The sequence below is a fragment of the Apodemus sylvaticus genome, chromosome 3 (genome assembly GCF_947179515.1).
Source record: "Apodemus sylvaticus chromosome 3, mApoSyl1.1, whole genome shotgun sequence".
Lineage (NCBI taxonomy): Eukaryota > Metazoa > Chordata > Mammalia > Rodentia > Muridae > Apodemus > Apodemus sylvaticus.
Genome location: NC_067474.1, coordinates 13988360 through 14005559, shown reverse-complemented (window position 1 = coordinate 14005559; position 17200 = coordinate 13988360). Strand labels below are relative to the sequence as shown.

Below are 17200 nucleotides of genomic sequence, written 5' to 3'. Positions count from 1 at the left end.
TCCAGGTCTGTCTGTTTCCTTTCACCTACATTCTTAAGGAGTCATATTCTGAATGCTAAAGCACTTATGGCAATTATAAATTATACTGCCATGAGAAAATTATACTTGTGCATTCGCTTGTGCTTGCAGTGAGTACCTATAGCTGACGTTAGACCACATGTGCCTGACCAGACTAACAGGAACTGCTTGGGAGGAACTTGTTGAGAGGCATACACTTTTTTTTTTTTTTAAACCAGGCACAAAAATCTTGAATAACTTCTGTGGTTTAATTATAAGTTACTCAATTCTTTTCTTTTTGTTTTTGTTTTTGGTTTTTCGAGACAGGGTTTCTCTGCATAGCCCTGGCTGTCCTGGAGCTCACTCTGAAGACCAGGCTAGCTTCGAACTCAGAATTCTGCCTGCCTCTGCCTCCTAAGTACTGGGATTAAAGGCATGTGCCACAACTGCCTGGCCAGGTTACTCAATTCCAATGGTGTTTTCTTAGATATTAGTTTTACAAGCTGTCTTTTTTTAAACAGATTTGTAAGAGAACTTTAACAATTCAAAGTCTTTTGAATTTTTAAAAGATTCTGTAGATGTGAATTAAAGGATGAAGATTTTCAGATAGAACTTTCTTCGAATAATTTTAAAAAGAACACAACATAAATTTGATAAAAAGTAAACCAGGTGATTCGCAGTATGATTACTTAAAGTCAAAAATTTACATTTTGGGGCTGGAGCACTGAGGCACTGGGTAAGGGAATTTAATTTGTTGCTCTTTCAGAGTGCCCAGGTTTGATTCCTGACGCTCACGCGATGGCCCAGAACCATCTGTAACTCAGTTCTAAGTGGCCGCCATTGGTACCAGGCACACATGTGATTCATCTCATACATACAGGCGAAACTTATACACATACACTACTAAGATATATAAATCTAGAATGAAATTACATTTTGACCCTATTTTAAACAAGTAGAGGTTGGGTTATGTCGTCTTATCTCTGAGAAAAATTAAATACCGCTAATGTGGGTAAGCTAATACTTTCAAAGGTTAAGATTTCATTGTGAAGTTGATATCTTAAGTGTAACTTGAAAGTGTAGTGGACATTCATTAATTAAGGGTGGCCAGTGAAGGGCATTTAGGATGAAGGAACAGCACACACAGACACAGGAATAGCTCTTCATGGTTCTCACATGAAATCAGAGAGAAGTAATTCAGTCTAGCTTCAGAGAAGTGTACACATCTTGTAGTAGTACTTGGAAGTTGGTGTGTGTTGTCATAACAGAACTCAAGCTATCTGGGGGGACCTTCTGCTGCATTAGGACACGACAGACAACATCTCATGATGAGCTCATATATAACATTTTTGAGGTGATCTTGCTTTGTAACAACTGTTTTGTTCTGTGAGTCCTAACTCACCCCTTTGACATGTGAGTTAATCCTTTTGAGGTGCTTTTCTCATAATTTTGTTACCTCCTACCAGTTCTTCCTTCTTAAAGATGTCAGTACCTCTCAGCATTGCTGTACTTGGTGAGCACATTGCAGCACAGTTTCTCTGAAAGAGACAACAATCAGTACATCCAGAACATAGTGTCCCCTTATTCTCAGCATGAGACCAAAATGTTAGAAGGGAATTCGGAAAAGTATAAGCAGTGAGATGGAGTTGACAGTGAAAAAGTTTTTCAACGTTGTGGAATTGAGTACTTTTGTTTTTTCTTAACTCGACCTCCTAGCTCTTTCAACCCTTGCTGCTTTCCTTTAGCCCCATCTACAAAGACAGTAGGGCATGAAAGACAAGGCACAAAACCAGTAGACTCCTTAAATGGATGTCCATTGATGTATCTAAGCTTTAGTGAATTTTAATGAGAACTGATATGTAGTAAGCTCACTATTATCAAAGGATACATTTTCTAAAGCAAAACTGATTCTGAATGAAATCAGTTGGTCATTTTTTAGTGTATTCCAAACTGTTACTGTAAATTATTTAATTTGTAATAGTGGCTTAATCCAGTTTGATTTTATTGCTATCAAAAGGTTAAGAATTAGTTTTAAAAGATTGGATATGGTTGGGAATGGTGGTTCACACTATAATTCAAGCCTTTAAGAGGCTGAAGCAGGAGGACTTTGAGGAGTTTGAGCCCAGCTTGAGTTTAAGGTCTAAGGGGTAAAAAGAATTGCCTTTGCATTGAGGTTTCAATTTTAGTTTGTATAGTAGTCTATTTTTCACTTTATTGATAGAATTTAAGAAATAACGTTGAAGTCTATATAGTTTGTTGATGTATAATATTACCAGGAATCAGCATTATGATTTGGTTTGATGAACCTTGAAACCACATCTCCTTTTGCGTCTCTTAAGAAAATCATTGGGGTGCTCACTTGGGCAGCACATATACTAAAATTGGAACCATACAGAGAAGATTAGCATGGCCCCTGTGCAAGGATGACACAAAAATTTGTGAAGCGTTCCCTATTATTTAAAAAAAAAAAGAAAGACCAAAAGCTGAATTTAAAAAAGCATCTCAAGATTGTAGTTTGATGACTTTCATTATATTTACCTCTATCCTTTTAGTAAAGTTCCGTATGGCCCAAAATAGGTTAATGCTTTGTATGCTGTATCATAGATAACAAAACAATATACTTGATCAGTGTTAAGTTTCACTTATTTTTAAATAAGATTTCCTAATTATATTTTATCCTTAAAATTAATTTTGGTAGACTTGCCTTTTCAAGGACAGGGTTATGGGGATTTCTCAAAGAACTAATGTTTTGTTTAAACAAATTAAAATTTTTGTTTTCCCCCACAGATTTGAATTCTGTGAACCCGCATTTGTGGTGGGTAATTGCCTTCAGATAGCTTCTGACAGTCATCAGTATGATCGGATTTACTGTGGCGCTGGAGTCCAGAAGGACCACGAAAACTACATGAAGATCTTACTCAAAGTTGGAGGCATATTGGTCATGCCCATAGAGGATCAGGTACCTTACTGTTCTGCATTTGTCACAGAACAGTTGTTAACATTGGGAACTGGGACTCTGTGATAGGGAAAGGTAGATTATAAGTTTAAAAGAAGAAACAAGTCTTTATAGATCTGTTTATGTATGTGCACAGAAAGAAGCTTGAAAGAGGTCCTTAAATATTTTAAGCAAAACAGGTGTAGAGAGGAAGTATGGTGGGAGACTAGAATAGTCTCATGTGAGTAGTTAGCCTCACCCAGTCAGTCAAGTTCCTCATTTGGAAAGTATGCAGTAGAATGCATACCCTCTACCTGTAACATGTTATGTCTGGTGTGTGACCAGCTTCAAGCGCTTAGCTTCATAAATAAAACAAGTGAGTTAAAAAACAAAACAAAATAAAAACTAACTTTATTGAGGGGCTGGAAAGATGGCTCAGTAGGTAAGAATGCTAACAATTATTAGAAACGTTTCTAGAAGGACCAGGGTTGTGTTTGAGTTGTAGAAGGCTTGCCTCTCAGGTAAGGCTATGAATTCTTTCTGGCAACACATATGTACACAGCAAAAATGGGCACGCCTGGCTCAGTGTGTAGGTGTGGAGATGAGAGCAAGTGTACACTGTATTTAACACACATCTACGCAGTTACATGTATTTTACTTGATTTACCTGGGCATTTCTGAAGTTTATACCTAAAATTACTGACTTGGTAGTTTCCTTTAATGATGTGTTTGAAGATATGTTTTTCTTGAGTCAGCATCTTGTTATATAACTCAAGTTAGCCTGCAGTGCAGGGAATTGGTGTCTTAAATTAATTGCTGAATTATTAAACTTCTTTTTGTGATTATTTAAAGCATTAAACTACATTTATCATGTATGTGTGGGTGTATGTGGACATGCCACAGACACATTTGGAATTCAAAGGACAGCTTGTAAGAGGTGTTTTCTCCTTCTGCATGTGAGTCTCAGGGATGAAACCCAGGTGATGTGTTTGGCGGCAAGCATCCTCATCAGGGAACCATCTCTCTGGTTCTATTTGTGCTGTGAAATTAAGGGTAGAATTAGAATCTCTTATCCCTGTTATAGAAGAGCATAAAGTGAGTTCACTAGTATAGTCCTCTTAACAGTACTCTGACCAAATGACTCAACCTATTTCTTTCAAACATTTATTTAGGCAGGCAGTATTGTGTCCATATCTGTAGTGGTACTTGTAGAAGCTTATGTAAGCTGGGTGTAACATAGAGACTTAGTCTGGCCATATTCCTTCCTTTTGTATTAAAACATTGATCTTGGAACTAGAGACACATGGCTCCCTTGTTAAGAATGCTTTTTGTGCACTCATAGGTAACAAGCTGGTTGTCTGGTAGACATCTGTAACTCTAGCTTCTATGTTTGGTTTCCACATGTGTGCACACTCACTCAAAGAGGTCCTTACCAGACCACATGTGTATACATTCTTTTTGAAAGTTCATTTTCAGTGTGTGTGTGTGTGAGAGTGTGTGTGTGTGTGTATACACATACATATACATACACATAAATTTATTCATTGTGAATTTCATACATACAAACGATATATTTTGATCTTATTCTGTCTTCAACTACCCCCACTCCAACATAGATTCTCTTCCCAATGTCTCCCTCCCAACCTCATGTCTTTTCTTTTTAGACTCTTTGTCTTTTTCTTTTTAGACTCAGGAGTCTTAATTATTGTTGCTCTTATACATGTGTGTATAGCACCATTCACTGGAGAATGGTCAGCCTAACAAGGACTCCATCCCTAAAGGAAACTGATTTTCATTTTTCTAGCAGCCATCAATAGATACCTCAGCTGTGAGTGGGACCTTGTGAGGCCTTCGTGCAAATGCTGAAATTTTGATCATCAACTGCTATGAGCCCATGGGTGCTATGGTCTTGTCGTGTCGAGAAAACACTGTTGTGTAGCAGTACTGTGTGATCTTTGACTCTTCAAGTTTTTCTGTCCTCTGTTTTTGGGATGTTCCCCGAGCATTGGGAAGGTGTGATGTAGATGTCCTATTTATGGCCGAGTATTCCACAGATGCTTACTCTCTGGTGTTTGACAAATTGAGTCTCCAATAAGGATTGAGAGCATTACTCAAGATAAACAGTATATTACTATGTCTATTGAGTCAGATAATAGTAGTAGGTTCTCCCCTGGGTTCTGTAAGCTCAGACTTAAAGTAGCAGACCTGCATTTCCTGTGGAGTAGGTGGTAGATTTCTTATGCTATAATACATAATTAAGTAGAAATATCTTGGTTGCATTTAAATGTTAGTTTCTGGTTGGCAATTATTCTTGTTAAAGTTTGACATTAAAGTCATTGACTTGCTTCTTTCTTGTTTCCACTCCAAATAGTTGACACAGATTATGCGGACTGGACAAAACACTTGGGAAAGTAAAAATATCCTTGCGGTTTCCTTTGCACCACTAGTACAGCCTAGTAAGAATGATAACGGCACACCAGACTCTGTGGGACTCCGTAAGTAGATCTTTGAGCTCAGAATGAGTTGTCACTGATGGCATCTAGTAGATCATGCATATGATTATAATAAATTGAACATGGCAGTAATGCAATAAATGAATAGGTTGATTATTCTTAGTTTAGAAAAAAAAAAGTCAAGCCTTTATGTTGTATGGGGCACTGTATTTTCCTTCCAGGAAACTTAGAAGAAACGGATCATACCAACTGTGAACTTACTAGTTTGTAATGTGGTAGGAAGTAACTGGTATTATAGAGCATACTTAGATCCAGCACGGCTCAGACACAAATCAGTACAGAAAACAACATTTTATTGTAATCAAGCTCCTACTGATCAATCAGGGATGTAGAAGAACAGACTTGTGAGCTGAACTGTGACCCCCACCGCAGACCCTCAGCCAGAATGTTACAGAGCTTTTAAGCCTCAAAACCACAAACATCTGTGTCAAGTTACAGTTGCATTTTTCTACCAATCAGAATTCAGGGAAAGGAAACTTTCCTAGGGACATTTCCCTATGTGGTACACTTACCCTGTTCTCATTGGTTGGTTTATTCAACAGTGGCACGGCAACTTACCCAGCACTCATGCCTCAACCTGCCTTCCAGGATGTCAGATACCCACATACCCACATACATGGGTCTCTCTACCAAACAGGATATCAGTTACCTTGGGAGGTTTGGCAACTTAGGCTTTATTTGATACCTATTCAAAATGGAAGTTTCTCTCAAAATGACTTCAGTTTGGTTCCCCCTCATCATAGAAGAGCATCCAGTCTAAGGGTAGTTGGAAGGAAGACCTGTCTGCTGCTCCATTATCTGAATAACGACGAGAATGCTGTCAGGGAACCTGTTGGGCCAAGTGGTTGTGGCAGTGTCATTTGTTTCCTGCTTTTCTTTTTTTTTCTTTTCTTTTCTTTTTCTTTTTCTTTTTCTTTTTCTTTTTCTTTTTTTTTCTTTTCTTTCCTTTCTTTTTTCCTTTTTCCTTTCCTTTTTCCCTTTCCTTTTTTCCTTCCCTTCCCTCCCCTCCCCTCCCCTCCCCTCCCCTTTCTTCCCTTCCCTTCCCCTTTCTTCCCTTCCCCTAATGACCTGCATTCGATCCCAGGTACCCACAGTAGAAGGAGAAAATCAACTCCTGAAAGCTAGCTATCCTCTGGCTTCCGAGCATGTGCTGTGGTATGTGTACATACACATGCAAACACCCATCATCATCATACATACAGCGAAAGAAAAAAAAGGAAGGAGGAACACAGTGAATTAGGATCATTTGCAATGTATAGGGCCAAACTAAAAGAATCCATAGTCCTCTTGAAATGCATTTTCAATAGAAATAATTGAAGTCGTGATGGATGAGCGGGAGAGTTGATGAAATGGGATTGGCATCAAGATAGTTGGTAATCTCAGAGCCAGGATACATTTTTTATATTAACTCATTCTGCATATATAAACAACGGTCTTCGAAAGCAAATTGAGACATCTGGGAGTTCATTCTCCCCATCTTTGTATAATAATTCCACAATGAAAAGATTTTGAAAATTGTTATTTGCTAAAATTCCATGGAAGAATAAAGAATAAGTTTTCTTTCTGTTAAAATAAGTCACAGTATCTATTTGTTTGTAAAACATTAGAATAGACTATAACACTGATTCCAAATCTCGTAAGAATAATACCCTTATAAATCCTGTGCTAAATGGATGTGTTTACAATAAAACTGCTCATATTTAGTAGCTTATTAAAATAAAGATATAGTTTTTCTTGTTATTTATCACAATTTTTATTTGACTTAAAGTCATATTTCTTTCATTGGTTTTATGTGGCATGTGGTTTATGGGCTTGTAAAACTGTAGAAATATGATTTAAAATTTCAAAAAAGAAGGGTAGGTATATTTAAGTTCAGGGCAGACTATAATAATAAATTATAAAATTTTATCACATTGGTTTCTGTGGAATCAATCTTTTAAAAATATTTATATTTGAAGTTTGGGTTTGTTTGTTTGTTTTTCAAAACACCAGAATGTTTTTGAATAGTTCAATCTAAAGAAGTGACTTTTCTCGATCTTTTCCTTTTTTGTTTGTTGTTAAAATTGTTTAATTTTTTTGAGATGGTTGACACTCTGTAGCTTTGTCGGTAAAGCCATAGACTTTTTAAAACTGCTTATTTTTTGTGTATGATCACATGCACATGTGTGGGGATGCTTGTACCTATGCATGTGCACCCATGTAGAGACTAGAGGAAGTCCCAGCAACCCCCCATCTCTGGTACTGCTGATACTGTTCCTGAAATAACCTTGGTTAGGGACATAATCTCGGATTCAACAATACAAGTCAACATGTAAATTTTCTTTTTATCCTGTTCCCACCCCCTGCATTTGTTGCATTTGTATTTGATATCAGCGGCTACCCAGAAGTTCATGCTAGACAAGGGATGTTTTAATTTGTTGTTGTTTCTGTGTTGTCTTAGCTTCTGTTCTAACCCTTCCTGTCAGTGTGGCCTTATCCCATGTGATCACCTAAGGGTTTGACCTGCTATCGCAGGCATCACCATCCTCACAGTGTTCAGGTCTTAGCACATGCAGGCTGTTCTTCTCTTAGGGCGTTTCTGTTCTCTGCTGAGCTCTCTGATCATTTTCCTGGCTGCCAGGTGATTCAGCGCCTTTGACCTCTGCCCCGCAGTCTCCCCAGGAGGGTTCCCACCAGCTAGTGGAGAGTCACCTTATCTGTAGCCAAGAACTTCCTGTGGCGTAGCTACTGTTCTGTTCTTTTCATAGTCCTTGGTTTTTCTCTTTCTATTTTTCCTCTTCATCCCTTCTCTACCTTTTTAAAAACCTATGTCTTCCATATATGTGAGCTCCCTGGATCAGGGACTGTCCAGTCACACATCTAAATGAGTCCTTATGTGCCAGGCCTGTTGTTTAACAAATGATTTGTTAGGTAATTTGGGGAAACAATTTGGATCAAAGGCACAGTTGGTGCTTTATGCATTTGAGTTTAGGATCCTCCCTCCATTTTGTAATGTATTTGATGTAAGTGAACATCAGTGTCTTAAAACAACGCCTCTTGTACTGGGGACCTGTGTTTGTTCACAACTCATAGTTGATGATACTTTGCTGTGAACAAATGTGTGCTTGGTTACTCCCCCCCCCCCTTGTCTCACGCTCTAGCCACACACACATGCCCATACGTGAGCAGCCCACGCTCTAGCCACACACACATGCCCATACGTGAGCAGCCCCAGCAACTTCAGAATTCAGGCAGCTATTGAAATGTTTTATTGAATTTTTCTGTTAAGTATTTGTTTCCATATAATTTATTCATTTTCTTAAGAAGAGGGATTATATTAATTTTTAATTTGTATGACTATTTTGCCTGTGTATACATATACAGCATGTGCATACCTGGTCCCTCAGAGGCCAGAAGTAGGCATTAGATCATTTGGAACTGGAGTTCCAAATGGTTGTGATCAACATTGCAACCCCTACCCCCCCCAATCTCCAAATAACTTAAGCAAAAAAACAGTATTAAATGATAAGCAGAGTAAAATCTCTCATGAACTTAGCATTTTGTCTTTATTCTGTTTCTAAATAGTTATGTATTCTAGAGACCATACATACATATAGATGGCAACACGGATCTTTACTTCCTTTTGCTATACTGCACGCCCTGCTCAGTGTGCATTAAGTCATTCTGTATTGAGCATTCTCAAAGCAGTTTTTTATAGTTGGATGTTTTCTAAAGTTTGTGCAGAAATGTACAGTGTATAATGGTTTCATTTTTGTGTTTGTTTGTAGCCCCGTGTGCTGTCAGGAATCTCCAAGACTTGGCTCGTATTTACATTCGGCGTACCCTTAGAAACTTCATAAATGATGAAATGCAGGCCAAGGGGATTCCACAGAGGGCTCCACCCAAGAGGAAAAGAAAGAGAGTTAAACAGAGAATTAATACTTACGTATTTGTAGGTAATCAGCTTATCCCTCAGCCTCTAGACAGTGAAGAGGATGAGAAAATGGAAGAAGACAGCAAAGAAGAAGAGGAGAAGGATCCCAGCGAAGCCATGAAGCGCGAGGAGCCACCTCAGAACCTGCTGAGGGAGAAGATAATGAAGCTGCCACTGCCGGAGTCTTTAAAGGCTTACTTGACATATTTTCGAGACAAATAACTTAAAACGAGGAAGAATGCCTACTGATAAACTCCCTTACTCTTGTAAATGTAGTGTTAATTAGGAGCTAGAGAATTACTTCATTAGAATGAATTATTGTAGAAAAAAAGCATAAGTTATTTCTCTTAATGACAGAAATGATGTATTCAGTGATTTAAAAGAGTCTCTTTCCTAAAATCTATTTTTCTTAAATCTTGAAGAATTACTGTTTTGATTTCAAAGTGGGATGGATCAATACTAAGAACTTTGTATGCAGTACTCTTTCTGGTTCTTTGTGGATTTGTAGTATTGGTGATAAGAGGTTGATACATTATTGCACATATATAGGCTTATTTAAATTGCAGTTTGCATTTCCGTTATTCAAGCTTGCTTACTAATAAGGAAAGCAAATGCTTGTAGACCTACTTACCTTACTTTTTTTCTAGACATATTCCGGGCAACATATGAGTGCAATACTAATTCATGATACTGAATAATTTAGCTTTAAGAACCACGGACATCATGAAGTTTTACAGACCTGAAACTTAAGCCTTTGAATCTATTGCCAAAAGGCATGGGGAAAATTTCTGCTTCTCTCATAGAGATTTTAAGAGCACAGCTACTGAATGTTAAAGTCGGAAGTGGCTCCTTGACAACGAGTTTGAATGGGCCCTTTGTGTTCTCAGTATTTAAAGATAATGGGGTTATGTTAACTGTAGAATTTTAAGCGGTAGTATATTTAGGATTGCTTTTCTATAAACTATATAAAGTATTAGATTTGAAATGGCATTCATTGTCCTATTTGCCTCTAAACGCAGACAATGAGTAAGTCATGTTAAGTGACCACCACTTCTTAGGGACGTCCAGCAGCGGAGGAATGATATGGTCAGTTGAGGCATTTTAGGAGTGGAACTTTTCATTAAGTGGATATTTATCTTTGACAAGGTAGGCCACACTGGCCTCATCTGCTCTGAATCTTTCTAAAATAGTCATGGAAGTTGGATGTAGATGCCTTTGTGTTGAAATTTGCTTCAGACTCAGAGTGGTATCTCTGGGACCCATATGACACTCATTGGCCTTCATTCTGTATTTTGTTTCTTTGGTAAAATGATAGTGATTTTCACTTTTTTGCTTAATACTCCATTCTTAAGTAGGGTGTCAGTGATACAACAGGCAGTGCATGCTGTTACTAGTTCTGTCCTCCTAGTGGGGCCTGCACGGTTATTCCGTGTTAAGAAGCTGTGATATGTGACCTACTTACTGCTTACCATCACAAAGAGGGGAGATTTCAAGTGTCACACTTATTCCCACCACATCACTGTCAGAGCAGCCGCTCAGATTCGCATAAGGAAATACAATCATGATTTAAATAGTTTATAACTCAGGTCTAATAATTCTGTGTAGGTGATCAGTTAAAACAGTTTAAAGATGAAATTGACCCAAATAATTGATAATGTTTTAATAATGTGAATGACAGTGTTATGGAAAGAGTTCATTTGATTCTTGTGGAATGGGCCTGTCTAATTTTTCTTAACACAGTTAGTAAACTTTTACTAAGAAATGCTCTACCCTGTTTCTGTCCAAGAAAGGAAAAAAATAACCTCCCTCTCCCTGAGGTGGTACTGGGGATTAAACCCAGAACCAGGGCCTCATGCATGCCAGGCAAGCACTCTACAAATGAGATATGTCCCTAGGCTAACATACTCTTTTGTTTAAAAACTTGTTTAAGAAGTTTAATCTTGAATTCCTGATATCCACATAGTCTTATCTGGGAAGAGTTTTCATTTATTTTCCATTCTGTCACCCATTTCTCTTTATTTTTTTTCCTAAGAGCTTGATGTACAGATATCTGAAAATACATATTGCTTGGTGATCTTATTATTTAGGATTGTTTTTACTGATAAATATAGATTATTTTCATGCTGTCTTCTGTTGACTTTGACAAATTGTACAGTAGATTGTCTTGATCATTGCATTTGTTGTCTTTGAAATGTATATTTTGTTCATTTAAACTCATTTACTTTTCAGGTGTGACTTTATGGTTGACTTTTAAAGGTAGGGATAGATGAAAATTTAAGGAAAACTATCTTATCTATTAATTCAGTTGCATTAGATTAAGAATATTTGGGTTTGGGCTTGTATTTGAGTGTGGAAAGTTATGCTTTATGAGTAAAGAAGTAGCGAATACAGATGAAATAAAAATAAATGGAAGAAAATGAAGAACAAAAAGAAAAAATCCTAAGAAATGAGACAATAAACAAAAATGTAAGTGAAAGAAAGCCATATGTGTTGGCTGCCGCCTGTGATCAGCACCCGAGAGGCCGAGGCAGGAGATTGCTACAAACCTGAGGCATCTGTGGTTTCAGAGTGACTTGAAGCCCATCTGGGCCACAGAGTAAGAGCAGGTTTTGTTCTTCAGAGAACAGAAGAAAGTATAATAATTATAAGGACTAGACTCGTGGATTTCATATAGACAAAAATACATTTAAGTTTATCTTTTGAAGACAACAAAGAGGGCTTGAGTGGAGGTGTGTGGTATTTAAGTCTTGCAGCAGACTGGAGACAGGGCCTGAAGGAACATCCACCATCACTGAAATCCCTAGGATCTGGGAGTGACACCATAGCTGCCAAGGGTCTAATTTAAATATGTCCTACTCACTGGTCAACATATTGGACTCTGGTGTTAATATAATATTAAAATAGCATACATGGTGAAAATACAGAATGTGTGTTGATTGTTTGAGATGAAAGTAAAAGAAAACTTGCTAAATCATTGGGCAACTTGGGAGGAAAACCATTTTAAATAAACAGATCACATCATTACACAGCATTATTCAGTGGCCTGCCTCTTTTATTTTTCCCTTATTTTTGAGATCAATAATCAGAGTACATATAGATATTTAGCAACATTTTGAGCAGCAGAAGTCCTGCCTCTCTTCAACGGTGAGGTTGGTCCCAGCATTTATGAGAACAGATTGGATTTCTTCAGTGTGGCTGCATAAGAGACAAGAACAAGCAGTGACCTAGTGACCTAGTGACCCACACCTCTCTGCCTTTAACGTATTGACAGGAGCTTTGCACGGAGAGGAAGGACTTCAGGTAAGGAGCATGAGGCAGGCCCGGGTAAAGTACGGTCCTGGAAGTGGGCTCAAAGAAATCAAAGATGATTGCTTCTTTAGTTTTGGCCTTGTCCTCAACAGTAATTGCTCCCATTTGGGGATAGGGTGCTATTGATGCCTTTCTTTTAAACTCTTCCAAGGAGACTTATGGGGCCAAGAAAGGCGGCAAGGCTTTTTTTTTTTTTTGCAAAAATATACTTAAACTTTGACTTTTTACATTGCTATTTATATCTCTAATTCAGTACTCTTTTTGCTGTAGCTAAGCCTTGTCAATGCTATATTGAGTTGAGTTGAGTAGATACCCTTCTTGAGTTTATATTAGTGGAAATGCTGAGTTCTCCCATAAAAATGTGCCTGTAGGCTTGCCATATATAGCTTTTATTGTGTGGAGATATGATCCTTTTATTCTGAATTTCTTCAGGACTTTTAACATAAAGGGATGCTAAATTTCCTCCAAAGCCATTTTTTTTTTTGCATTTATAAAGATGATCATGTTATTCTGTCTTTGAGCCCATTTATGTAATTTCTAATATACATATATTCACCATCCCTATATCTGCAATAAAGCCAACTTGGTTGTGGTGAATTATTTTTTTGAGGTGTTCTTTAATTTGTTTTATAAATATTAAGAATTTTTGGGTCAATAAGGGAAATTGGCCTCTTTTGTTGTGCCTATGTTGTGCCTATGAACATTTAAAAGGCTTACAAATATTCCCTCTTCTATTTTATGGGGTAATTTGAAAAGTATTTGGTGTATTAATTTTTCTTTGAGGGCCTGGTGAAATTCATCAGTGGATCCACCAGGGCCTGAACTTTTTTAGTTGTGATGCTTTAAATTGCTACTTCTACTTGAATTTGACTGCCTGCTATAGATCTGAGTTATTTATATTTATCCCATCTTTAATTTTTGGTAGGTCACATGCGTCTCAGGAGCGCATCCATTTCTTGTAGATTTTTCCGTTTAGTGAAATATGGGTTTTAGGTTAGACCTAATGATTTTCTGAATGTCATTGACAGCATTTGGTAGCATTTCATATAACATCTGTCCTATTTTCATTTCATAGCATTTGTCTTAATTACTTTTCAATTACTGTGGCAAAATACCATGACCAAGGCAACTTTGAGAAGAGTTTATTGAAGCTTCACATTTTCATAAAGTGAGTCATTGACCTTCATGGTAGGAGCATGGCAGCAGGTACACATGATGACATTTGAGGAGTAGCTGAGAGCTTACATGTGATCCACAACCATGAGGCAGCGAGCTAACTGGGAAGAATGTGGACTATTGAAACCTCAGCTCCGACCCACAACAGCAACTTTTTTTTTTTTTGGATATTTTATTTTCTTTATTTTAACGTTTTCCCCTGTCCATGTCTCCCATTCGGAATCCCCCTATCCCATGCCCCATCCCCCTGCCCATATGAGGGTGCTCCCTCGCCCGTCCTCCCATCCTGGCATTCCCTTACAATGGTGCATTGAATGTCCTCAGGCCCCAGGGCCTCTCCTCCCACTGATGTCCATCAAGGTCATCCTCTGCTACATATGTGGCCAGCACCATGGGTTACCGCATGTGTGTTTGGTTGGTGGTCCAGCCCCCGGGAGCTCTAGGGGTTTGATCTGTGGATACTATTGCTCTCTGCATGGGGCTGCAAACCCCCTCAGCTCCTTCAGTCCCTTCTCCAACACTTTCATCAATGACTCCCAAGCTCAGTCTAATGGTTGCCTGCAAACATCAGCCTATGTGTTTGTCGGGCTTTTGTAGAGCCTCTCAGGAGAAAGCCATATCAGGCTGCCATCAGCAAGCAGAATCCACAATAACATCCGGGTATGGTGGCTGTATATGGGATGGATCCTCGGGTTGGGCAGTCCCTGGATGGCCTTTCCTTCAGTCTCTGCTCCACGGTTTGTCACCGTATTTCCTCCTATGAATATTTTATTCACCCTTCTAAAAAGCACTGACGTATTCACAATTTGGTCTTCCTTCTTCTTAGGCTTCATATGGTGTGTTAATTGAATCTTGGGTATTCCGAACTATTGGACTAATACCCACATATCAGTGAGTACATACCATATTTATTCCTATGTGACTGAATTACCTCACTCAGGATGATATTCTCAAGTTCCATCCATTTGTCTGAGAATTTCATGAAATTGTGTTTTTTCCTAGACAAATTATCAAATTTTTATTTTTTTATTGGTTATTTGCTTTATTATACATTTCAAATGGTATCTCCTTTTCTCCTTACCCCTCTGAAAACCCCCTATTCCATACTCCTCCCCCCTGCTTACTAACTCCCCGCCCACCAATTTCCTGACTTGCATTCCCCTATTCTGGGAAAGTAAGCCTTGACAGGACAAATGGCCTCTCAGTGATGTCTGAAAATGGTCATCTTCTGCTACATATGTAGCTATAGCCATAGGTCCCTCCATATGTACTCTTTGGTTGGTGTTTAGTCCCTGGGAGCACTGGGGGTACTGGTTGATACATATTATTGTTCTCCTGCAGGGCTGCGAACCTCCTCAGCCCCTTGGATCCTTTCTCTAGCTGCTCCATTGGAGACCCTATGCTCAGCCTATTGGTTGGCTGGGAGTCACGGGTATTTTTATCCACTTTCGAATTAGGATCAAAGCTACACCTTCCTTCTTCTTGAGCTTCATGTTGTCCATGAATTATATCTTAGGTATTCCGAGCTTCTGGGCTAATATCCACTTATCAGTGAGTGCATACTATGTGTGTTCTTTTGTGACTGGGTTACCTCACTCAGGATGACACTTTCTAGTTCCATCCATTTGCCTAAGAATTTCATGAATTCATTGTTTTTAATAGCTGAGTAGTACTCCATTGTGTAAATGTACCACATTTTCTGTATCCATTCCTCTGTTGAAGGACATCTGGATTCTTTCCAGCTCCTGGCTATTATAAATAAGGCTGCTGTGAACATAGTGGAGCATGTGTCCTTATTACATGTTGGAGCATCTTCTGGGTATATGCCCAGAAGTTGTGTAGCTGGGTCCTCAGATAGTGCTATGCCTAATGTTCATTTCCCTAATTTCTTTCTCAGTCGGTTTATCCTTTGAGTTTAGGAGACTACTGATTTGAGTTAATTTTATGTCCGGCCACTTTGCTGAAGTTGTTTATCAGCTGTAGCAGTTCTCTGGTAGAGTTTTTTGGACCACTTAAGTACACTATCATATTATCTGCACACAGTGATATTTTGACTTCTTCCTTTCCACTTTGTATCCCTTTTACCTCCCTTTATTCTCTAATTGCTTTTACTAGAACTTGAAGTACTATATTGAATAGATAGGGAGAGAGGGCAGCCTTGTCTAGTTCCTGATTTTAGTAGGATTGCTCCAAGTTTCTCTTCATTTAGTTTGATGTTGGCTACTGGTTTGCTGTATATTGCTTTTATTATGTTTGGTATGGGTCTTGAATTCCTGGACTTTTAACATGAAGGGATGTTGAATTTTATCAATGCTCAATGCTTTTTCCTTTCTTTTTTCTTTTCCTTTCTTTCTTTCTTTCTTTCTTTCTTTCTTTCTTTCTTTCTTTCTTTCTTTCTTTCTTTCTTTCTTTCTTTTTTTTTTTTTTTTTTTTTTTTTTTTTTGAGACAAGGTTTCTCTGTATAGCCCTGGCTATCCTGGAACTCACTCTGTATACCAGGCTGGCCTTGAACTCAGAAATCCACCTGCCTCTGCCTCCCAAGTGCTGGGATCAAAGGCGTGCACCACCAAGGCCCAGTTCAAAAGCTTTTTCAACATCTATTGAAATGATTTTGTGATTCTTTGAGTTTGTGTATGTAGTGGATTACATTGATGGATTTCTTTATATTGAACCATGCCTGCATCCCTTGGATGAAAACTGCTTGATCCTGGTGAATGATCGTTTTGATGTTCTTGGATTCAGTTTGCAGGAATTTTATTGAGTATTTTGATATTCATAAAGGAAATTGGTCTGAAGTTTTCTTTGTTGGGTCTTTGTGAGGTTTTGGTATCTTCATAACTGAGGCTTCACAGAACTAATTGGGTAGTGTTTCTTCTGTTTCTATTTTGTGGAATAATTTGAAGAGTATTGGTATTAGGTCTTCTTTGAAGGTCTGTTAGAATTCTGCAGTAAACCCATCTGTTCCTGGGATTATTTTGTTGGGAGACTTTTAATGACTGCTTCTATTTCTTTAGGGGTTATGGGACTGTTTAGATGGCTTATCTCATACTGATTTAACTTTGGTACCTAGTATCTGTCTAGAAAATTGTCCATTTCATCCAGATTTTCCAGTTGTGTTGAGTATAGGCTTTTGTAGTAGGATCTGATGATTTTTTTTTATTTCCTCAATTTGTATTGTTATATCTCCCTTTTCCTTTCTGATTTTTTAAAAGGAAAACAGATACTGTCTCTGTGCCCTCTGGTTAGTCTGGCCAAGACTAACCATCTATCTTGTTGATTTTCTCAAAGAACAAGATCCTGGTTTTGTTGATTCTTTGTATAATTAGTTTTGTTTCTACTTGGTTGATTTCAGCTCTG

The 17200-nt window shown here is 38.2% G+C and overlaps 1 protein-coding gene and 1 non-coding gene across 4 annotated transcripts in view; both read left to right on the top strand.

Moving 5' to 3' along the window:
- Pcmtd1 (protein-L-isoaspartate (D-aspartate) O-methyltransferase domain containing 1) overlaps positions 1-9870 on the top strand; it is a 63926-nt gene extending 54056 nt beyond the window's left edge. For all 3 annotated transcript variants that reach the window (XM_052175988.1, XM_052175986.1, XM_052175987.1), the window contains 3 exons: positions 2785-2956; positions 5304-5427; positions 9213-9870. In XM_052175988.1, the coding sequence (XP_052031948.1) occupies positions 2903-2956; positions 5304-5427; positions 9213-9580 (546 nt within the window). In that variant the 5' untranslated portion in view covers positions 2785-2902 and the 3' untranslated portion in view covers positions 9581-9870. The remainder of the gene's footprint in view (positions 1-2784; positions 2957-5303; positions 5428-9212) is intronic.
- Positions 2349-2455, top strand: LOC127682033 (U6 spliceosomal RNA). Its single transcript, XR_007977335.1, has one exon. It is a non-coding gene; the product is annotated as a U6 spliceosomal RNA (small nuclear RNA).
- Positions 9871-17200: the final 7330 nt, after the last annotated feature.